Below are 24,935 nucleotides of genomic sequence, written 5' to 3'. Positions count from 1 at the left end.
GGCAGTATTTGTTGTCTGTTCATTTTTAAATATGTTAAAGATCCTCAGTTTTTCATTTCATCTATACATTAGCTTTAGTGCTCACGTGACAAATGTTCCTTGAGGGCATTTCTACATTCTCTGAAATATGGCTAACCTGGGTGCAGTACAGCACGCCTGTAATCCCGAGCTCAGGAAGCTGAGACAGGAAACAATGAATTCAAAGTAGGCCTCAACAATTTATCAATTTCCTAAATAACTTAGTAAGACCCTATCTCTAAATAAAATACAAAATAAGGTGAGGATGTGGCTCATTGTCTAAGCATCCCTGGGTTCAAACCCCTGTACAAAAAAAAAAAAAAAAGTCTAAACCTATTCATATGATGGCATGACATTGTGTTCTTTTTTTCATATTTTCTTCTGCTCAGGGTGTTTATAGTGACTGAAGTTACTTTTCAGTGTTCCACAATCCATCCTTGGGTGTGTTTGCAATTATGAATATGATATACATGATTATGCAAATCATTCACTATGCTAGTCTTCAAGGAAAAAAAATGTATAAAATGAGAAACTTTCACTATTTGTCATTTCCAAACTATCATCAAGAGCACATGAAAAATAATTGATGAAAATGAAAAAATATGGAGTCTTCCCTGCTTACCAGTGTTAAATTTCTTCATCCTAATCCTTTTATATGTTGTGTTTCACAGTGTGTGTTTTTGCACACTTGTGTGTGTGAATCTACCTACATATGTATACTTAAACTTATTCCCTATCTCTACATATATGTACATAAATATACATATATATGTATACACTCACAGTTTCATCTGAATAAACTTTAATTTTCACCATTGACAAATTGTATGATTTATTTAGTCCAAGTTTAACATTTTTTTTTATATCTTTCACATTTATGTAACTTTTGGAGGTTTAACGTAACCTTGAATAATAATCCTCTGATAAGCTCAAAATTTATACTTCAAACTCAACAAGCTATAATTTAAAGAGAGTAAAGCTGTAATGTATTTGATGATGGTAAACCCATCTTCTAAAATTCTCAAGACAGATAATTTAACACCATTATTATTCACCATGATTACTGAATTGTTGCAATGTCATGAATGAGTTGTTGCTATGTCATCAATGGAAGGAAACCAGGCTTCAGAGAAGTGAGGTTATAACATGTCAAAGCTATGTGACAATATATTTGCAGAGTTTTAAGATTTCTGAGCTAACATAAAAGCATCTTAAAAAGCATTTCCAAGCCATCATTTGGAATCAGACACAAAATTATTTCACTCATTTTATCTGTGTCAACATACAGTGTTTTTTATCCAGAGCCATTATCTCTTTTTATTATGAATTAAATCATCATGTTGTTATTTGGAACCCGAAAATAATTGGGTCATATTCCCACAGGGGCATCTTCTTTGGGCTCTACATACAGTAAAGTTAGTTGATATAAATAGCTTAATGAAATGTATTTAAAACATGATTAAACCTGAATTTAGTATGCCACAAGTAAGAAAAATTTTGACATTGTTTGCACAATATGTTGTAGAATTGAAAGTCAGGATCACATTTTGGTACTAAATACTTTAGCTATTAAACACTCAGTATAAACCTCTTTAATTCTATCCTGTTGTATAGGGAAATAGAATACATTTCACAATATCTGATTTATACCAAGTTTTAAATAAGTATTGAAAACCAATACGTCCAAGCAAAAAAAAAAATTGAAACAACTTGATGTTATTATTTTATTTACACATAGTAAAGCTAAATCTGCTGTAATGTTTTAAATGCAAGTGTAATATTGTTTCTATGTACTTTTATTATCAACAGCTTACACAACTGATAAAATTCCATTTTTTTGTTAAAGAATGAAGCCATACATTAAGAAAGGGGACAGACATGAAAACCATAATCTAAATATTAGACCCAGGAAATAAAGCTGAATGATAGTATAGTTGCCTGACACGTGCAAGGACTTGGGTTTAAGCCAAGCACTGTCTAAAAAAAAAAAATTACACCCAGAATTTTAAAATTTAATCTCAATTGAATTATTTGAGTGTGTATTAGCAACTACAGAAATATATTACTTGTGACTAAATATTTAAATATCTGACTCAATGTTCTAGTTATACATATTTTCTATAACTTTGTTTAATTTTTATTATATGTTCTAATGTTAAATGATTTTAAATAGATACCTCTGAAGATCATTTATATGGTCATCTTAAATGTGTAGCCATAACTATAAAGTAAATTGGTGCACATATTTAATTTGTATTCTTACCTTACATTGTGTTGTTTCTTGGCTATTCAAATATATAGCTGCTTTAAAGACAGTTAAAACCAGAGAGAGAGACAGACATTACACATGGGTTGTAGTCAGGAATTTGGTTCATCTGGATTCCACATACCAGGTTACTTACCTGGTATCAGATAAGTCACTGAATCTTTAGCAGGAATTGCATGATCCCTGGATTCCCTGTGACTTCTAATCACATAGAGACATGGATAGACTTCATCATGTTCATCAAAATGGTACGTCATTTCTCTTGTTCTGTGACCTCAGCTATATAAACATAGGTTAGTCAAAAAATCAAAACTCAGAGTGCAGGACCATCAGTGGATCACAAAACTGAAAAACACAAACACAAATTTTCAATACAGGTGTATATTTGTTTATTTGTGTGTGTTTTTCTGTTTTGTGATCAGAATGTGTGCATACACACAAAGGCACACATATATAAGAAACTGATTTTTTATTCAGCTTCAATACTTCCTCAGCGAATGCAAGATGGTTTAGTCACTTTTTGATTGACTCTTTTTATTCCACTTAACAACTTGAAATGTAACAAGAATCGAGAAAGCCTATGTAGGCTATGTGATGCAAATAAATGGGATACAAGTAGAATAAAGGAAGGGAATCTGGAGGAATGTGGAGGGGAGAACAGGGATAGGATAATGATCAAAGTACGTTAAGTGCCTGTATATGTAATCACAGTCACTCCAACTGTTATATATAATTATTATAGACTAGTAAAAATTTTAAAAAACAGTCTTCTTATTTTGACTCACAATTTTGTCCATTATTTTCATAGAACATGAACTATGATCTTCTGAAGATCTTCAAGCTTGTTTTATGATATTAAAACATAAAAAATGTCACTGAAGTTAATTCATTTGTACTACAGGGCTTCACAGACAATAAAGAAGTGCAGATAATTCTCTTTGTCCTATTTTCAGCTGTTTATATTTTTACTGTCATAGGAAATTTGGGACTGATTGTATTGGTGATCATGGATTCCCGGCTCCACAATCCCATGTACTATTTTCTGAGTGTGCTATCTTCTGTGGTTGCCTCCTATTCCACAGATGTTATCCCAAATATATTAGTGAATTTCATATCAAAAAGTAAAATGATTTCATTCTATGGATGTGCAACACAGTCATTTCTTGCTGTCGCTTTTGGAACCACAGAATGCTTTCTCTTGGCTGCAATGGCATATGATCGCTATGTGGCCATCTATAACCCACTTCTGTATTCAGTGAGCATGTCACCCAGGGTCTATGTGCCTCTCATCATTGCTTCCTGTGTTGGAGGAATTCTTCATGCCATTTTACATACAGTGGCCACTTTCAGCCTTTCCTTCTGTGGATCCAATGTAATTAGACACATATTCTGTGACATCCCTCCTCTACTTGCCATTTCTTGTTCTGACACTCACATAAATGAGCTTCTGCTCTTCCTCTTTGTGAGCTCCATTGAGATAGTCACCATCCTGATTGTCCTGGTCTCCTATGGCTTCATCCTGTTGGCCATTCTGAAGATGCATTCTGCTGAAGGGAGGAGGAAAGTGTTCTCTACCTGTGGCTCCCACCTGACAGGAGTGTCCATTTATCATGGGACCATCCTCTTCATGTATATGAGACCAAATTCCAGCTATATGCTCTGGAGCATGACATGATAGTGTCAGTACTTTACATCACTGTTATCCCTATGCTGAATCCCATCATCTATAGTTTGAGAAACAAAGATGTAATAGAGACAATGAAAAGACTTTTAAAAAAAAATTGGTGTATGGATAAAATGAGTTTTCATACTAAACTAAATAAACTAAAAATACTAGACTTATTTCCAGTGTCATCTTATTATGTTTTAATTAAAATATTTTTATTTAGACTCAGAAAGTGGCAGAGAGGATGTATGATACTAATGTCAACCTCCCAGCAGAGAACAAATGAAGCACTTAAAGAACTGATGACCAGAGTTTTGGTTAACTGGCTAATCACTCTAAAGCTCAATACTGGAAAACTAATAACTTGAGGGGAATTGGAAATTGACTGGACTGGGCTGGGCAGGGAAGCCATTTTGTAGACTCCACTGCTAGTCACACTGTTTGGAAGATACTAAGTCAATACAGACTCTCCCAACTTACAGTAGAATCACATAAAACCTTTGAAAAAATCTCTGCAACAAACTATCTAAGTGAACTGTCTAGAAGGAACTTGTAGCAGAATTTCTGCAAGCTGAAGAATACCAAAATGCCTTTCCCTCTCTGAAGGTGGGGTAGGGTGAAGCTGAGTAGGAAAAAAAAATCACTTTCAAGGAATCCAACCTTAGCCTAGGGTTCCTCACTGCCTCAGCAGGAGTGTTCTTCATCATCTCAACCTGGAGGTGGTTAAATCCCTCATCATTGCAGCCAGGGTAGAATCTTCTCTACAATATAAAGGCTTAGACTCACAGGTCCCATAGTTGTAGAGAGCCACCAAGTACTATGCTGCCATAACGAAACTTCTGCTGAGGGGAGTGGTACTCCAAAGCATTCAGCAACAGCCCTGAAGCCTGCATCATACACAACCACACCCAATAGAAATAGTCATAAGATGCAACACACTCCAGGCATGCAGACTTGGCCCTCTGGGTTGACAAAAATCACTAGCTTAGAAGAAAACCATAGTAAACAGCAAAGTAGCTCACGTGTTCTAGCATGTCTAGTGGGTTCACAGCTGTAAGTCCCAGAGTGTCCAGTTGACTCAATTATCATTCTGATGCATAAACATTCAGGAGATGAGAATGAGATGGAATGAGATGGAAGTCCAAACACAAAGTGCTTTTAGAAAGAATTTTTAGAAAGAAAGCAGCTCTCTCTCTCTCTCTCTCTATCTATCTATCTCTATCTCTATCTCTATCTCTATCTCTATCTCTATCTCTATCTCTATCTCACCACTGATAAAAAAGATCAAAAGAGATCCTTTACAAAATATATTGCAATTAAACTGCCTAACATAAAGAACAAAATAAAATTTTTATAGCTGTAAGAGAAAAATGTCAGGTCACATTTAGAGGTAAGCCAGTTAGATTTTTGAGTGATTTCTCACCAGGCCCCCAGCAATTAGGTGGATTTTGGATAATCTACAACATATCCTTAAGATATCAGGTACCAACCAAGACTTTTATATCCAGCAAGTACATTATTCTGATGTAAAGATGAAATTAATATTTTTCATGTTAAGCACAAACTAAATAACTCATAACCATAAGTCAGCAGTATAAAATATAGTCTATGAAATATTTCACACAGAATTAATGAAAAATAAATATCAAGGCAAATGTATGCATGGATTTCACTAGAAAAATAGTTGATTAAAAGAGAATAAAGTACTAATTAAGCATTAAAAATGATATGAAATAAAAAACATTTCTCTATAATAACACTGAATATTAATGGGCTAAGAAATTTTATCTAAAGATACAGATTTGCAGAAGAGATTGAAAAACAAGACCAAAAGAAATCTTTACAAGAGACTTTCCTTACAGGAAAAGATATCCACTGGCTGAGGGGAAGGGATGGAAAATGTTGGATAAAGTAGACTTCAAGCCAAAAGTAATAAGAATAGTCAAAAAGGTCACTTCATAATGATTAAGGGAAATATCCAACAATATATTATGCCCCAAAATGCTGGTGTACATAATACATAAAACAAAATCACTCAATATAAAAATTAAATGTACCTGTATACAATAATACTATGTAATTTCAACATAACTCTCTCACCAATGGATATGTCTTAAAGATATAAACTGAGTAAACATCCTTCAGAGCTAAAATGTACTAATAAACAAATAAACCTAACAGGCATCTATAAAACATTCCATCCATCAGCAATCAGATTCATTTACTTCTTAGCTATACATAAAATATTCTATAAAATGGATAGTAATTTATGGAACATGGCAACTATTTGCAAATACAAAGAAAATAGAGAATATTCCTTATATCAATCATTCTGATGGTAATAAAATAAAATTTGCCATCAATAGCAATATGAGAAAAACATATTTTGACACTAGAGATTATATTTTACACTTTTGAATGAGGAATGAATTGTTCAAGAAATCATGAAATAAATAAAAATTTCCTAGAAGCAAATGAGAATTAAGTCAAAGATATCAAAATCTCTATGATGATATAAAAGCAGTTTTAAGAGGAAAGCTTATAATGTTAAGCACATACATTAAAAAAAGACTCTAGCACAGTGAAACATACCTATAATCCCAGTGGCTCCAGACATTAAGGCAGAAGGATTATAAGTTTAAATCAAACAAAATAGTGAAACGCTAAGACACTTAATGAAACCCTGTCCCAAAATAAAAATAATAATGAAAAAAGGTCTAGGTAGCTCAATGCCAAATTGCCCATAGGATTAATTAAAGAAAAATATTAATAACATTTTATCTCAAGGCCCTACTGAACCATGAATACATTAATCCCAAAATTTGTAGAAGACAGGAAACTAGATTAGAGCTGAAATTTATGAAATTGAGGGAAAAATATATAGAGATAATTGAAACAATAAATTTGGTACTTTGAAAATATGCATAACATTGATAAGCTCTTAGCCAAACTAACCACAACAAAGAAAAGACGCACATCAAAAAAATTAGAGATGAAAAAAAGGAGATACCAGTGTATCTCCTTTGATGGAACATCTGTTCAAACTTTTGCTTAATTTTTACAATATAATTTGTCATCTTATCAAGCTGTAAGAATTCTTTATATAATCTAGATACAATCTCTTTGTTAGATAGGTTTTTATTTTTGTTTAAGTCTTTGCTGATATGTAATTCACATAAATTTTATCCTTTTAAAATATACATAATTTAGATACTTTCAGTATATTTAACAGTCATCACTATGTTAGTATATGTTTTGCAAAGATTTACTTTCCAATTGTGGTTTGCTTTTTCATTTTCTTAACAGATTCTTTTGAAGAACAAACCTTTATGGTTTTGATAAAGTCTATTTTTTAGGTTTCTTGTATATTTTGTAGTTTTTGCATTCTACCTGAAGAAATCTTTGCCAAACCCAAAATTATTAAGGTTTTCACCCTTATTTTCTTCCAAAAGTTTTAGTGTTTTAGCTCTTTTAGGAATATAATCTTTTCCAAATTGAATTTTGCATATGGTATGAGGTAAGGGTCAGATTCATTTTTTGGTTTGAAAATTGCCCAGCACCATTTGTACACAAGAGCATCCTTTCACCTTCATCAAATGTCAGTTGACCTAGAAAGCCTAGGTCTCTTACTGAACACCTTAGTCTGCATCAGTTATTTATTGGTTTATTTTTATACCAATGACACATTGTTTTATTTTTCATTGTTTTTGACACATTGTATTGAACTTTCAATAAGTCATAAAACTATGTAATGTATGTCCTTGAACTTTTTTTTTTATTTTCAAACTGTTTTGGCTAGCTAAGCTTTTTAATACTTACAAATAAATTTTTGAATTGATTAGTCCATTTCCAAAAGTATCACTACAAAAAGACTGCTTTGTATAATTGGGATTACACTGAGTCTAAAAATCAATTTGAGAGTTGACAACTTTACAACAGAGTCTTCTGATCAATGAATATGGTAAATTTATTTCTCCTATTACTTAAGTCTTAATTTCTCTCAGCAATATTTTATAATTTTTAATATTTAGGTCTTGAATATCTTCTGGAAAATCTTATCCTTAAATACTTTATAACTTACACTATTATATGTATTATGTATGAATTTCTAAATATTTCTATTATATATGCATATAATTTATTTTTCTTGCACATAAAAATGTAATATGTTCCTGTATATTGATTTGTATTCTTGTTCAACTCCCTCATTATAACCACTTGTTTTTCTGTCAGATCTGTAAAATTTTCTGCATAGATGATCATGTCAACTGGCAATAAAGAATTAAAGAATTTTGCTTCCTTCTTTCTCAAAAAAAAAAAAAGGAAACATCACCCCAGACTCTTCTTAGATCCAAGGATCATTAGAAGTTATTTTGAAAATTTATTCTCCAATGAACTTAATAATCTAGAAGATACTGAAAAATTTCTAAAACATGAGACCTAACTAAAGTGAAACATTAGGATATATAAAAAATAAATAGACCAATTTGAAGTAATGAAACTGAAGCAATAACTAAAAGCCTTTAAAAAAAAAAAGAAAAGCCAAGGACAAAATAGATTCTCAACTGAGCTCTACCATGTTTATAAAGAATAATTAACGTCAGCATTCTTCTAATTATTCCATGAAATAGAAGAGAGTAAACAATGTCAAATTCATTCTATGATGGCAGTATCAGCCTGAGAGACTGGGCATTATCATTTATCTAGATTCTAATTAAAATGAAGACTAACAAAAGGGAAGCATGTTCAGAGTCAGGGTCCACTGATTGGCAGATTTAACTCGGTTTTTTTTTTGTTTTGTTTTGTTTTTTTAAAGAGAGAGTGAGAGGGGAGAGAGAGAGAGAGAGAGAGAAAGAGAGAGAGAGAGAGAGAGAGAGAGAGAGAGAGAGAGAGAATTTTTTAACATTTATTTTTCAGTTCTCGGCGGACACAACATCATTGTTGGTATGTGGTGGAGAGGATAGAACCCGGGCCACAGGCATGCCAGGCGAATGCACTACCAGTTGAGCCACATCCCCAGCCCCCAGATTTAACTCTTAAGTGTATCTACTTCACTTACAAATTTGTACAGCATTTTTATTTGTATGTATACTCTGATTGAATCTATTTCCTATTTTATGACAAATATTGTTACTGCAAAAATAGTAAATGGAAAGAACTCCAATGTTTATGGTTCAAAAAAATCAATATTGTTAAATGGACATATTACTAAATGTCATGTGTGGATTCAATACACTCCCCATTAAAATACCAATTATACAATCATAAAGCTACAAAAGGTCTATGAATCTTTAAAGTTCAGGAGATGGTGTTTGGGTTAAGGGAGAATGATTGAGCCCTGGGCAAATGAAAGGGCCACTTTAATGTATCATTTTTGTACATTTTGTTTATTGAACTAGGTGAACATATTATGATTTTTAAATGTTTTTATGAAAAAAGTGTCAAAAATGTATTTTAAATTTATAAAAATAACAAGGATGTTAAAATGTTCAGAAATTCTGAGAGATTGTGAAAATCATAATAAATAAACAAGTGAAAGGAAGACTAATAGAGTAGAGAAAGGAGACTAGGTAGAGCAAGGAGGAGAGGAGCACCGGGAAATGACATGGAGTAATCAAATTCTGTGCATGTATGATTTTGTCAAAATGAACCCAACTATACATTATAGTTTTAACTATAATGCACTAATAAATGAAAAAAAAGAAATATGCTGTAAAGAATACCAATGACATTCTTCAAAGAACTAGAAACAACTGCCCTGTAAAAGCAAATGATCCAGAATAGCCAACACAATCCTGAGCAAAAAGAACAATACTGGAGGTGTCTCCCTGTCCAACATCAAAATATATTTAGAGCTTTAGTAACAAAAACATCATGGTAGTGGCTTAAAAATAGATACTTCAATAATGGAATAGAGTAGAGGAAGATACAAACTAATGCAGTACAAGCAATCCGATTCTTGACCAAGGTGTGAAAAACACATGGGAAAAATGCCTTTTTAAGAAATGGTGCCGGTATCATCTGAAATATACATGTAGAAGCATAAAACTAGATCCCTATCACTCACTCTGTACAAAAATCAATTCAGAATGAATCAAAGATCTAAGTATATCATATGGAACATTGATATTGCTTGAAGAAAACAAGAAAAACTCTCCAACACATAGGCATAAGCAATGACTTCCTGACTAGGACTCCTACAGCTCTGGAAATCATAACAAGAATTAATAAGTGAGATGACATCAAATTTAAAAGCTTCACAGTAAAGGAAATAATTATCAGATTGAAGGAAAAACTGCAGAATGGAGGAAAATCTCCTAGCTATACTTCTTACAAGGATGAATAAACAGAAATCTTCACATAAACATGTGCACACAACACTTTCATAAATGGACACATGAATTGAACAAATACTTTGCAGAAGAAGTATAAGAGATTATGATTATGTGAAAATTGTAACCATTTTATTAGACAAATGTCACTTTTGTAGTTTGCCAGTTAACTTTAATAATAATCTCTGATAAGCTCAAAATTCATAATTTATTCACTTCAAAGACAACAGTGTATATTTTTAACAGAGTAATATTTGAAGACTGAAAACCTATTTGCTAGATTTATTGAAAAACATATGGTGATTTTACATTATTATTGTTTACTATAATTACAGACTTTTTTGCAATGTTGAATGGATTATATCATCTGTGTGAGGAAAACTGGGCTTCAGAGAAGTGAAATAATAATAATGCTAAAAGCTATGACAGTGATTTCATAGGTCTTAAGATAGCTAGCATTAAAGCATCTTAAATATATTTCATAAGCCAATATTTTGAATCAAACACAAAATGATTCCATTTATTTTCTCATTGATATGCAGTCTTTTTCCAGAGCCATTGTCTCTTTCATTATGAATTGAATCATCATGCTATTATTTTGAACCAGAAATTGGGTCATATTCCCCTTGGGGCATCTCCTTCGGGCTCCATCAACAGTCAGTAAGTGAATATAAACAGTCTTTACAAACCATATTTATAACATAAGTAAACCTAAATTTGCCAGGTAAGAGAGATTTTGAAATCATTTGCAGAATATTTGGGGGAAACTAAAATTCAGGATGATGTTCTGACAGTAAATATTTTAGCAATTAAACATCCAATAAAAATCCCTTAAATTGTTGCTTATTTCATAGAGGCATAAAATGTCTTTCTCAATATCTCATTTATACCAATTTCTAAATATTGTACATGAATCCTTCCTAGAAAACAAAGAAAATTTTACAAATATTGATGTATTCATTACTAAATTTACATGAAGTAAGAGTAAGCCTGATGAAGGGAGGAAGAAAGTGTTCTCCACCTGTGGCACCCACCTAAATGCAGTGTCCATTTATTACGGGATCATTCTCTTTATGTATATGAAATCAAGTTCTAGCTATGCTCTGGAGCATGACGTGATAGTGTCAATATTTTACACCATTGTTCTTCCCATGCTGAATCCCATCATTTACAGTTTAAGAAACAAAGATGTAAAAGAAGCAATGAATGGAGTGTTCAGGAAAAAAAGAGTACATGGATAAAGTGAATATTTCACATTAAACTTTTATGTGACAAAAATGAAACTAATTTTTAATGTGCCCCAATCATCAGTTCTGAGAAAGAAAGGTAGTATTTTATTAAGAGGTGTTTTTTTGTTGTTGCTGGTTTTTTTTTTTTTTTTTTTGACATTTTGAAATAAAGATAATAGCCACCATGGTACCTACACAGATCAAGAGGAGAAATGAGGAGGAAACAAAGGTCCTGGGGAGTGAGATTTAGTGAACTATGTTATGTGAATGCATGAATATGGCATAATGAATCCTATTGTTATGCATAATTACAAGATAAATGAAAAAGAAAGCAAAGTCATTGTCTCAATCAATGGTTGCAAACATTTTTTTTAATTTTAATAATACAACCTTCATATTATAGCATGCAACTTAATTCTATTTTTAAAAATTTGGACTAAGTTTAAACAACACCTCAACAACACAAATACATAACATCTCTTAGCACAAAATATTCCTGAAATGATTTTTTTTGCATTTGCTTCTCCTGTTTGGAAGACTCTCCTTTATTGTTCACTTAGTTACCACCCTAGGTTTCCCGTATTGATTAAGGTCTCTTCAATACATTAAGATCATTGAAATTTACCGTATTGTGTCTTATTTCTTCATCTTCCTTCTTCCTTAAATGTGTCTTTTGCAGTCTTCACTATTTTACATAACATACATTTAGATCAATATTTCATCTACTATTTTACAAATCTAAGAGAATGATACGTAATATTGCTCAATAAATTCTTCCTTAATGAGAAAATATTTCTGTCAAAAACAGTTTCTTTCAGTTAAGACAAAATAAATACAATTTAATTTAAATATTATTTACTTTCATATTTCCTTGTTTACTCTATTCTCTCTTAGTTTTTCTTTTTTCTTGTTAGTCAATTTTTCAGTTCCTTCCTAGATTTCTTAACTATAAAATCTAAGAAGTCCAGAAATCTGTAGTTCAGAAATCAGAAATATGCATACATTTTAAATGAACAGTGGGTTAGTGGCATTCCACATATTTTAATAAGTCATATTCTAAATGTTATTTTTTTATTTTCCTCATTTCTTTTAGGTTTAGAAGGGTTATGCAGTTTGTTTTTACATGTGTAACTGGAATGATTCCACAAGTTCTGTTTTTAAATTTTTATTATTTTCTAAACAAAATTTAGTTTATGTTGTTTGCTATATCAAAATACCTTTGCAGCTAATGGATGACAATTTTCCATGATTATTTCAGATACTGTTGAATCAGAAGAGAGTCCTTTCTTATTTGGTGTTAAAGTTTAATATAAATGCCTACAAAAACATTTATATTGTGTAGTTTGTCATCTGTCTTGAATATGTTGTTGACTAAAAATATTTTTTGGAGACATATTAGGTTTTCCTAATGTTGGAGTCTTCCCTGTGTTTCTGTCTTCTTATTTCCTATATAAAAACATTCAGTTTTTTAATGCCAGTTACTACATTATCCCTTAAAAGATAAAACTCGCTTCTAAGTCACCAGTGTGAATTAAATTTAATCATTGCAAAGTGCTTTGTGAATGCCTGTGTTAAATCTGTACACTATTTGTTAGCATGGATACTATCCTAATTTCACCATACATTAACAACAGTAAGTCAGTGAACAGAAAAACTGGATTCTTGTAGTAAGGGTATCTGGGAAGACCAAGTAGAGACAGAGTTTATTTGAGATACTGTAGCACAGTGAGTCTCATAGATTATAATAAGGAGGTAATGTTTTGGAAGTATTTCATGTATATTTTACTGATGAGATCAAGGTAAACACTTTCAAAACTTGATACATTTTTCAGTATGTCCAAGGCTATATAAATGAAATAAATGTAAGTGAGGAACTTGCATCTATTAATGTTTGGATTTGAGATTTTCCCAGACACATTAGTTTTGACTTCAAGGTACAACTAAAATACAAACCACAAGACAGCAAAAATGTTAATTGATGAAATTCCTTATGAAGTAAATTTAAAAGTTTGAGAAGGTGGTAATTCTGCTAGAAGTCTAACACACTAGATTGCAAGAGAAAATTCTTTGTTGTGGGACTTTTTTAGAAATACACCAGGAAAAAATAAACAAAAAAACTAGTCCTGATCATGAATGAGGTTTGAACTGAAAATAAGTCTTAATTTTTAAGAAGGACATGAAAATAATTATCTTGGTTAATTTGTCTTTCCGTCTAATCTGTCAATGGAAGGTAACACATAGAATATCCATTATAATCATCAATAATATTTTATCAATATTATAATATTGATAAGGGTTCATGATAGAGGAAATATAGTTCTTTTCTAAAAAATATCAGAAGCAGCAGCACCAGTAATAGGAGATACAAGTCCCTGTATTTACAGTTCATGAAACTCAGTATTTTGAATGATGGAAAGATAACAAATGTAAAAATAGGTGGAAGATAGCTAAAAGAGAAGGGTTCTTCCTTAGGTGACTGAATCCTAGGTAAGTCTAAGTCCTCTCCTTTCCATAACTCTGAGTGTGCATGTATATATATTATGTGCAGCTTTCTTATCCTGAGAATTCTCTTTATGTTTTATATATTTAAACCAATGTAATTTTAAACCGATGTGACTCTGCAACTTGTATTGGGGGTAAAAATGGGAGTTCATAACCCACTTGAATCAAATGTATGAAAGATGATATGTCATGAGCTTTGTCATGTTTTGAACAACCAATAAAAAAATAAAAATAAATTTGCTAGCTAACAGTAGCCAAAAAAAAAATCATCATCTAGTAGGTCTTAAGAAAAGTGGTTCTAGTGACTGGCAAAACAATATTTCTACATTGAACAAAGACTTGTTGAACGAATATATAGGACCACTTGTGAACATGGTGCACACTGAATGATTAAGTAGGCTTAACACAGCTCAAGTCTCATTAGTTTACTGTGCTACACACATGTCTAAAACAAATTTGTTTTAAAAGTGCATGCTAGTTTCAGTTTTCTGTATTTATCATATACTTAGGTCAATTTAATTTGGAAAATATGATTCTACTTTCTGTGAGATCACCTTTCATTTAAATGCTTTGGTTTAAGAATTTTTAGCCTTCTTATCACTGATGTGGAAACAAATATTCCACAATGAATATGTCATTTCCTGAGGTTATGTATGCCTTATCTTGGAAACAAGACTGCTTTGTATTTATACACATAAAACAATTTGAACTACATTATCAATTAAAGTCCTCAAGTGGTCCTAGTTCACCAGCACTGACAAGGGGTAAAGAGAGCAAAAGAATATTTGGACTGCTATGTAATAGTAAGGGATTTCTCTAGTTTTCCTTTCAGAATAAAATCTAGCCAAGGTTTATAGAGTCAGAGAGATTATTAGATGTATCCATCTGAGATTTAATTAAGATCCTACACTTATATTGTAAACTAGCTATGAGATGCCAAGAAAATAAGACTTCAATTAAAAAAATCATTAAAGTCACAAAGTATAGTTTTCTTTCTTAAACTGGCTTTAGTTTTTTTTAAGAAAACAATACAATTAATTCTAGTACATAAATTACTAAGTACAGAATTTGTGGCCCAAAGCTAGTAGGTAGAAGTGGTATATTTATAGAGAAATCTCTTTACATCATGAAAGGCAATTATTTTCCACAGTACTACCAAGTCTACTTAATGATGAATTAGATTTTTTTAAACCAGGTCTGCCAGCTCTGTAAATAATAAAACCCATGTAGAAGTCACAAGTAACTTGCTGTCACTAAATATTTATATTCCACTCACAATGTTCTCAGTGTTGGAGGCTGTCAACTCTGATAGTTGTTGGACCTTTTGACATGAGTTCATCTCTCATTTTCCTTCTGTTCTTTAGCAGGCACAATCAAAGCCCTGAGTTATAATGGCTGGGAACAATTTCGCTGAGGTGTCTCTCTTTGTACTCTCTAGATTTGCAGATCACCCTGAATTAAACGTCAGTCTTTTCTTAATATTTCTCTTCATTTATCTATTCACTGACTTGGGTAACCTTGGACTCATTGTGCTAATCAGAACTGACCCTCAGCTGCACACACCTATGTACTTCTTCCTTAGCAATCTAGCATTCATTGACATATTTTATTCCTCTACTGTAACACCCAAGGCACTGGTAAATTTCCAATCCAAACAGAAATCCATCTCCTTTCTCGGTTGCTTTGTTCAAATGTATTTTTTTGTTGGTTTGGTGTGCAGTGAATGTTTTCTTCTTGGATCGATGGCTTATGATCGTTATGTAGCTATCTGCAATCCTTTATTGTATGTGGTAGTCATATCCCAGAAAGTGTGCATCGGGCTAGGAGCAATGCCCTATGCCTTTGGTTTCACAAACTCACTGATATCTGTCTGCATGATCAGCAGTTTGGACTTCTGTGAATCCAGCATCAGTCACTTTTTCTGTGACACCACTTCTCTTTTGGCGCTGTCCTGCAGAGATGCATTTGGCATGGAATTGGTGATTTTTATTTTAGCAGGATTCACTCTTCTTAGTTCGCTCCTCATCATTACAGTGACTTATATCAGCATCATCTCAGCCATCCTGAGGATACAGTCTGCAGCAGGCAGGTGGAAGGCCTTCTCCACCTGTGCCTCTCACCTCACAGGTGTAACTATCTTCTATGGGTCCCTGATGTTCACATATTTGCAGCCTGACAACACATCATCCCTGACGCAGGCACAGGTGGCATCTGTGTTCTACACTATTGTCATTCCAATGCTGAATCCTTTGATCTATAGTCTGAGGAACAAAGATGTGAAAAATGCCATCCTGAGGGTCCTGCATGGAAGACTTTTCCCTCAACAGATATTGCGTGCTGCAGTTTAAACAGTAAACCATTGATTACTCCAAAGCATAGGAAAGCAGTGGCTTCAAACCATGTGACACAAACTCAGTGAGAATGTAGAATGTAGAGTCTTAAAATGTGGGATGTGAATTATTCAATTTGTTCATGTGGACCACTGAGTCAGTGCACTGGGACCTCACTTCAGCAAATACATTTTACAAAGAGGTAAAGATGTACCTATGTAAGCCTGCCATCTCACTGAAAGATGTTAAAAAAGGGCTAAGTTGACCTTAATATGATTAAGCCTTCTGTTGTCTTGAATATTTGTAAGAATAGAAAAATGAAAGAATCAGCCATATGAACCTGAGAGATATTAGGAATCCAAAATAGGATCTCATCACCCCTTACCCACGAGTAGATAAAATAGTACAGAATTTTTATAAAAATAAAAGATGAAATAAAGGTTGAAATTATTTCCTTGAAGTCACCAATGTAGATAACATAAATTAGCAAGTAAATCAGAGCAAATTCTCAATCTTGTGGAGTCCTTTGGTCATAAGAGATAAAAGTTTTATCATTTATCTGTGAGACACAATTTTTAATGACAGTATGTGTGTATACATATGTATGTTTTGTTTTTCTTTTGTTCTATTTAGTTTATTTATTTATTTTAATTTGCTTTGTTTTCTTATCTGTTTACATTCTGAGGTATGATTCTTGCAAACTAAACTTTGCAATGTAATATATTGCATTATAAACTGTTAGAAGCAACAACTTAGAAACATTGTGCTGCAATATTTTTGGTATGCATAAGTCTACTTCATGAATCACTTCCTCTTTTAATACTACATAAATCTCTTTCCCTTAATTGTAGTTTCTGATTAAGATTAGTTGTTATGAAGATTTTCTATAATGATCATTTGGAAATATTTAATGGATGACATTTTACTTTTTAAAATTTTGCTACCTGGATATTTATTCATGCATTCAAAATAGAATGATTACTTTTTTATGTATATGAAAACTCATAGCTTTGATACCTTTTTATATTTTCCTGATTTTAATTGTATTTAATTTATTTTCAATCCTATCGAATGTGTAATTATTCCATAAATAGTTGCAAATATAAGTATTTATATATTGAAATTTAATAAGTTATGTATCTAATAACCTTGTTTATCTAATTTTTCATTAATAAGCTTTGCCTCTAATTATTATGTTTCATGTTATTGATAATTTATTGCCAGTACACATCAGGGAGGCAATAACATTCTAGACTATTTTTTTTAACTCATCAAACAAGACAGCAGTCTTTCATTTTTCCAAAGTTATGCGGAAATATTCATTACACTTTGATTCAATATGATCCTCACCTGAGCCCCTGGCACACATCAACCATTCTCTCCTCCATCCCCTTCTCTGCTCCTCCTCTCTGCTCCCTCCACAGTACATCTCTTTCCAGAGGATGTCTCACCTCTTCATTCTCCCAGCCCCAACATGGTCTGCCTGCTGTGGTCACTGCTCTATCAAAGACTAAAATCAACAGTCTTTGGGACTAGTCCAGCCCCCAACAGTAACATGGGGTGTGAAATTTGTGAGATATCCTCTGTTCTTAATAAGCTGGAGCAGGGGTGAGGCACTTCTCACCTTTAAAATATTTGTGATGTGTCCTTAGTTTCTGCCCCTTCTGTTGGGTGCCAGATGCCCTTGTAATGTTTGTGTTAACTACTTGTCTTCTTGGAGTTTGTGTTCTATTTGACCACCTTTAAAATAAATTTACTATCATTTTTGTAAATGTTATCTTATGTTGAGAAACATTTCAGGAATTCTGGAAGAAACAAACTAGACAATGAAAATAAAAATCAACAATAAAATCAATTTCAGGAATTTGATTCTGATATATACACTCAGAAACCTTTTTATACCTGTGTACAAATACTAAAGATCTTTTAAAAATGAACTCCAGATTAATTCTACTTAATTGCGGAAAGTTTTATAGAATAAATGAAGGTCTTGCTCAGGACATTTGTCTCAGAATATGGGGACAAGGAGAATGTGGGCAGGACTATCTAAAAATAGCTAAAGAAAGCAGCTAAAGTAAAAAAAAAAAAAAAGTGTACTTCAAGATTGAAAATGCTGTAAATCTCTTAGTATTATGAGATGTAAATATCTCTAAATGTATAATGAAATGTAATTACCTTAGTGAAAAAAAATTGTATTTATTTTTGTAACAAATTTTTCTGAAAAGCCTAAAGTGATTAGTGATTCAAAATACAAACCACTGAAATATCCCTGAAAATTATTTTTAGAGAGAAAGCTCAAAGTCTCCAAGTACTGCTTCCTCTTTTTTTCTTAATTTTTATAGTATTTATCACTATCAGATAATCCATATAGTTCCTCCCTTAGTCTTTTTCATCACTACCAAAGAATGACCCTCTAGCTACAGAATCTTCCTTGTTGGTCTTCAAATGACACAAGCATCTTCTGCTCAGGCCTTTGCCCTGGTTTCCTCCCATCTGTAACACTTTCTTCCAATGTGCATGCGTGTACATGATTTCTCATATTTTTTTTTAAAACTCACTCCCAAATCCCCATCTTCTAGGCTGTTTCACATGTTACTTCTTTATTTCTTTATAATATATTTCATCGTCTTATATGTTTTATCCCTTATTTGTGTGATTTTTGTTTCCTCCTACTGAGGATTTAGAATCTATGAGTAACATAATCAATACCACCACAGGTCCATATCAGCATTTTAATCATTCTTTCCAAGAATCTATGTGCTATTTAAACAGGAGATTGTAAGTAATCCATAAATTTCAATAAATTTGCAGAGACTAATTTAATGAGGTCATATATTCTGACCACACAGAAACAGAATTTTAAATTAATCTTTAAAAAATACCAAAATAGATTCCAACCAAAATATTTAAAAAATTTGAATCACAATTTTAAATTATTCTTAGTCAAATTAAAAATTTTAAATTCATCTTTAGAATCTCTATTTAACATACTAGAATAAAAATAATCCAGATCAGGACATACAAGTCAAAAGAAAAATGGCACTCAGATCCTTGACAGTTATTAAATTCTATCATTATTAAACAGATTAAAAGTAAGGTAAATAATTACTACTAGAGGCTAGAGAAAGAATATTGAATTCAAGAGAGTAGAGAAAATAGAGTAATAAGATTCAAATAAACATTAATTATAAATATGAATAATTGAATATTGTTTCTCAAAAAAGGGGGGAGAGTTAAAGGAAAAATACTATCAATGTACTCATAGTAGATAAAATATAAAATTATAAGGTGACAGATATTCTAATTACCCTGAGTTGGTCACTAGTCATCTTGTGCATGAACTAAAACATCATACTCTATTTCATATATATATATATATATATATATATATATATATATATACAAATATTATGTGTCATTAGAAAATAAAATAAAGGAAGCCAAAAAGGTCATTCTCTTCTCTACTGATCCAAAGATGAAAGAAAAAAATTTAAAAAATAATAAGAATAATTAAGGGGGAACTAGGTGGAGAGGACAAAATGGGGAGAGAGAAAAAAGATATATGTGCTTTAAAATGGGATTAGCTAGGAATTAAAGGATACCATTGTTTAAAAGGCAAGAGATTTAAAAATCTCTTTCAGACTTCTGCTACACACAACTGATACAGGAGTCACCCACCCATCACAAAGAGCTCTAAACCTGATCCAAATGAGTTTCAGTGTTAAGAAAACCTTACACAAGAAAACCATGCTCAGGGAGATTTTTCGATCACTGTGCCTACTAGGGAAACATCCACACAGAAAACCACCCTTTGTCTCTAATCTGTCACATAATTTGATATGGGCTTTTAAATCTACAAATTAGCCTTTCTCAGAATCAGCTAAAATTTTGATGAATATAGCTGCCCTTCCAAAAGTTCTTTAAAGAGGCAATAGATAACAAAAATATACTCTTTATCCATATAAATTATCATCTGAATTTCTGGGGTACAAATACCCTTTCCAAAAAGATACTTTTTGGCACAGCTTTTAGTTAATGCATTCTAATTGTACATGATGGTTGCATTTGTTTTTGCATATTCATACATGCACAAAATATAACACTATAATTTGGCCAATATTAATCCCAGCACTTCTCCCTCCCTCCTCTCTTCCCACACCATGTTCCCCTTCCTCTGTTCTACTGATCTCTGTTTGGTTTTCATTGCATGTGATCACCCCCTCCCAGCTTTCTTTTCTTTCTTTTTTTCTCTCCAGCTTCTACATATATAAACAACAACAACAACAACAACAAAACATATGACCCTTGACAATCCAAGTTTGGCTTATTCCATTTAACATATTGTTCTCAATTTCCATCCATTTTCCTGAAATTTCATTTTTCTTTATGGCTGAATAAAATTCCACTCTTTCTATATACCACATTTTCTTTATGCATTTATCTGCTGATATACACCAAAGATGGTTCTATAGTTTGACAATTGTAAATTGTGCTGCTTTAAACATTGTTATTCATGTATTGCTGTAGTAAGATGTCTTTAATTCTTTAGGATAAATATGAAGAAATGGTATAGATGGGTCATATAGTGTTTTCAGGTCTAGTATTTTGAGAAATCTCCATTGTGATTTCCATGTGGTTGTACTAATTTACGTCCCACCAAGAGGGTAAACATATTTCTGTTTCTCCACATTTTCTCCTTTATTTATTATAATTTGTATTCTTGAGGACTGCCCTTATGACAGGTGTGAGATGAAATTTCAGTGTTACTTTAACTTGTATTTCCTTAATTGTTGATGATGTTGGTGATTTTTTTCATATATTTGTTGGCCATTTATATTTCTTATTTTCAGAAGTCTCTATTTAGTTAATTTTTCCATTTATTAATTGTTTTTGTTTCTGGTGTTTTGAGTTCTTTATTCTAGATATTAATCATCTCTCAGACCAGTGGTTAGAGAAGATTTTTCTCACATTCTCCAGGTTCTCTCTTAATATTCCTAATTGTTTCCTTTGCTGTGCAGAAGCATTGTAATTTGACTCCATCTCATTTATTGACTCTTGGCATTACTTCCTGAGGTTTAGGAGTCCTATGGAGAAAGTCATTGCCTATACCCATATACTAGAGAATTGACCTGATATTTTCTTCTAGGAGTTGCATAGTTTTTGGTGTAATTTCTAGGTCTTTGATCCAGTTTGAGTTGGATTTTGTGCAGCACTATTTGTTAAACAGGCTGTCATTTCTGTATTGTTTATTTTTATTACATTTGTCAAGAATCAGATGACTACAGATGTTTGGGTTTACTTCTGTGCCTTATATTCTGTATCATTGATCAATGTGTCTCTTTTATGTCAGTACCATTCATAAAAGAGCCCTTTTAAAAATTTGTTTATTTATTTATTCTAATTAGGTATATATGACAGCAGCATGCATTTGATTCATTGTACACAAATGAAGCACAACTTTTAATTACTCTGGTTTTACATGATGTAGCATTGCACCAAATGTGCAGTTATACATGTACCTAGAGTAGTGATGTCCATCTCATTCCACCACGTAGAGAGCCATTTTTATATCTATATGAAAATCATGTTTTTCTTGACTCAATGCAAGGGTTATGAAAACCTTTTACACAAATTTTCACTGTGTACCTTTTTTACATTCTCCCTTTGCTTCCTCATCTTGGATAATAATTCCTCCATGAAATATTTCAGCTTTTCTAATATTTTAATTTCATTTTATTCTTCCTTTAAAAAATCATTTGACCTGAATATTTACAGAGTTAATGAGATTTTGAGCAATATATTTATTACTAAATATTTACTACACTCAGGGCTAATCTTGTGTTTTTGCTTCCATTTTTCCTTTATAAAATATATTTAAAAGTCAACTACTCTAAGATAGTAAAACATATTTCACAAGTTTTACATGTGGATGAAGGAGGTGCCACTGTCAAAACAGATTAAAGAGCCTGCACCATTTCTGTGGTGTCACATGCCTACCTATGTTACTGGACTGGGGCCTTCCAGAAAACCGAGGCATCATGAACACTAATTCTTGAAATCAATTCAGAAACATTTCAGTTTAGATGTGTCAGTCAGAGCAACAGAAACAAGCTTATTGAAGGGATAGGAAAAAAGAAAAGGGACACTATCAAGGGAGAGAGTGGGTCCTCTCAGAAAGAAGGGGGACAAGGTGCTTCTCCTGCATGCCAGTTTTACTGAGGATCCCTTAGAAGTTTTCAGAGAATCCCGCCCAGCTCCAGGACTTTTGACTGATAGCAAGATGACAGGCTTTCAAGTAGCTATTGCCATTTCAAACCTAGGTCCCCTTGTCCATTGCTGACTACTTCTAATTGGATTCTTAATCATATTTTACAGGTTTTATGGTTAGGAGATATCATCTTTATATTCCAGGATCTGGTTTGTAAAAAGGGTCATAAAATCTCTCCCTTCAAAGTAAGTTAGGTTCCTTTTATCAATGTTATTTCCTGCCTGAATTTCCTTGCAGATAACAGGTAGTTTTTTGAGGAATATGAAATATCCTGTCCCTTTAGGCTAGACAGTGCTGCAGGCAAACTGATTTTTTCAATAGAAAATATTTGGTGGCCATCTTGGTGGGCCCATTTTATACAATTATTCTCTTAACCTCACATTCACACCATTCCCATCTTTATGAATTATGGGCATGCATACCATATGAATTTGTGGGGTTTGTGAATGGTTAACACATGAAAGTCATGGTATATTGTAAAATTAAAGTTGTACAATGGAATAATATTTACATAATAATATTATATAATTATATAATACATATTTATATCACATAATTTATATTATATATTTATATAATTTATATAACAATAATTATACAATGGTAAAATCATTATGTGAGTATATAAGTACACACACAAATAAGTAGTATGTCACAAAAATGATTTTAAGAATTGCAATAATTTAACAGAATAATAATGGTTTTGAATTGCTTTAATTGTTTTTTTAAATTAGATTGTATATTCTTTTTTTAGTAATGAACTTGTTAAATCTTATGATTAAATCACTATCTTAGATTTAATAGATTTCTAATCAAAAAGTTATAATTTCATCCTTAATAATGTCAATCATAAGATAACTAAGCATTTGTCTAGAAATATATTATACTCTTCTGTAGTCAAAAATTTCCTGATTTGATGCCTATAAATGTAAATATTATGCATTGTAAGTTTGCACATTATGCATTAATTTTAAAATAAATATCATTTTTTTAAAATTAGAGCATCACTAAATAGCACAAAATAATCATGTTCTCTACTTTCTCCCTTGGGGGATTTCTAAAGCAAAATGTGTGCTTACTTAATCCTTGCATTTTGTTGTTGGAAACATGCCAGGTGATTTTCATTGGAAAGGGATCCCTGAGGATGACTAAATGTTGCATTATGCTCCATGCCCTTTATATGGGGCACCCTGGAATAATGAGATTGAGAGGCAAGGTGTCCACTGCTCTGTTTACCTTAATGGTACATCTGTGGTGTCAATTTATAGGGTGATTTTTTTTCTCTCAGAATAATAAAAATAATGAAAGCACAAAAATGTAAATAGAACTCAAAAGAAAAACAAATAGGAGTTTACCAAAATTTTCAGCTCATATGGTTTATAAATTTTGCTTTTGTGAAAAATTCGAAGTTAACAAATTCCTGAACACCTAATATTGGAGGAAGTTTTCCACTAGCTTTGGCTCGCGGTAAGTATTCTATTTAAAACCGTATGGTGTTAAATTATGTTAAATAAAATGGAGACATTTTCTACCTTGTCCTAGGAAATGTCATGATTTATGGAAGCAGAGGTATATAGTTGATGGAATCAGAGTCTACAAATAATGTACATATTTTGAAATTATAATTTGGAAGAAATTTTCTTTTCAATTGTCAAGTGAGGCAATTTAGGAACATATCATATTCTCTGGAAATTAATATTTGTGTGTACTCTCTAATTCAATGTCCCTTGCTAAGGTCCCTTAGAAGTGAAATGTATTTGTAAATAATTTTAAATGATATGGGGATATTGAGGACAGCAAGTGATATTTTAAAACAGGGTTATATTATTGTTTATGACATAACCTTGCTCTGGTTTGTTCAAACTAATTACAACAGGGAATGTGGTATTATGAGCACACTTTCTAGAATTGCAGTGTTTTGGTAGAATCACAGAGTCAGCATTTAATTGCTTTGACTACAGGTGAATCATACATTTTCTGTGCCTTTTTCTCATCAATATGTAGATAATAGTAGTACATATGGTAACACATTTCAGAAGAACTAAACATATTAATAAAAAGGAGCATTCAGAAAAATAGTGGGGTGATTCTACAACAGTAGAATGCTACCTTTAATTATTATACCATATCCAAATGTGAATTGATGTCTCTATCTCTATTTGCCAATCAAAGTTTTTCTAGTCCTAAATTGTAAACTTTTATCAATTCCTAGAAACACAAAATTAATAATAAAATTATTGGGTCATTCCTATAGACAAAACCATTTTGAAACCTTTTCTGCTAAGTCTCGACTTTGGTTTTTCCACAGTGCAGAGGTAGACACT

The 24,935-nt window shown here is 32.1% G+C and overlaps 2 protein-coding genes across 2 annotated transcripts; both read left to right on the top strand.

Moving 5' to 3' along the window:
* Positions 1–1,820: 1,820 nt before the first annotated feature.
* LOC101976610 (olfactory receptor 5T18) lies at positions 1,821–11,523 on the top strand (the record flags this gene model as incomplete). The annotated part of the gene is made up of 3 exons (XM_013366234.2): positions 1,821–1,851; positions 3,148–3,924; positions 11,369–11,523. Coding segments are annotated over 3 exons (963 nt in total), but the record flags the coding sequence as incomplete, so codon positions are not given.
* A 3,881-nt stretch (positions 11,524–15,404) lies between these two features.
* Positions 15,405–16,361, top strand: LOC101976888 (olfactory receptor 8I2). Its single transcript, XM_005342389.2, has one exon. The coding sequence runs from the start codon at positions 15,405–15,407 to the stop codon at positions 16,359–16,361; it is 957 nt and encodes a 318-aa protein (XP_005342446.2).
* The last annotated feature ends 8,574 nt before the right edge of the window (positions 16,362–24,935 follow it).

This window comes from Ictidomys tridecemlineatus, chromosome 4 (genome assembly GCF_052094955.1).
Source record: "Ictidomys tridecemlineatus isolate mIctTri1 chromosome 4, mIctTri1.hap1, whole genome shotgun sequence".
Lineage (NCBI taxonomy): Eukaryota > Metazoa > Chordata > Mammalia > Rodentia > Sciuridae > Ictidomys > Ictidomys tridecemlineatus.
Note: the sequence above shows the minus strand (reverse complement) of the source record. Positions and strands in the feature narration are given on the sequence as shown.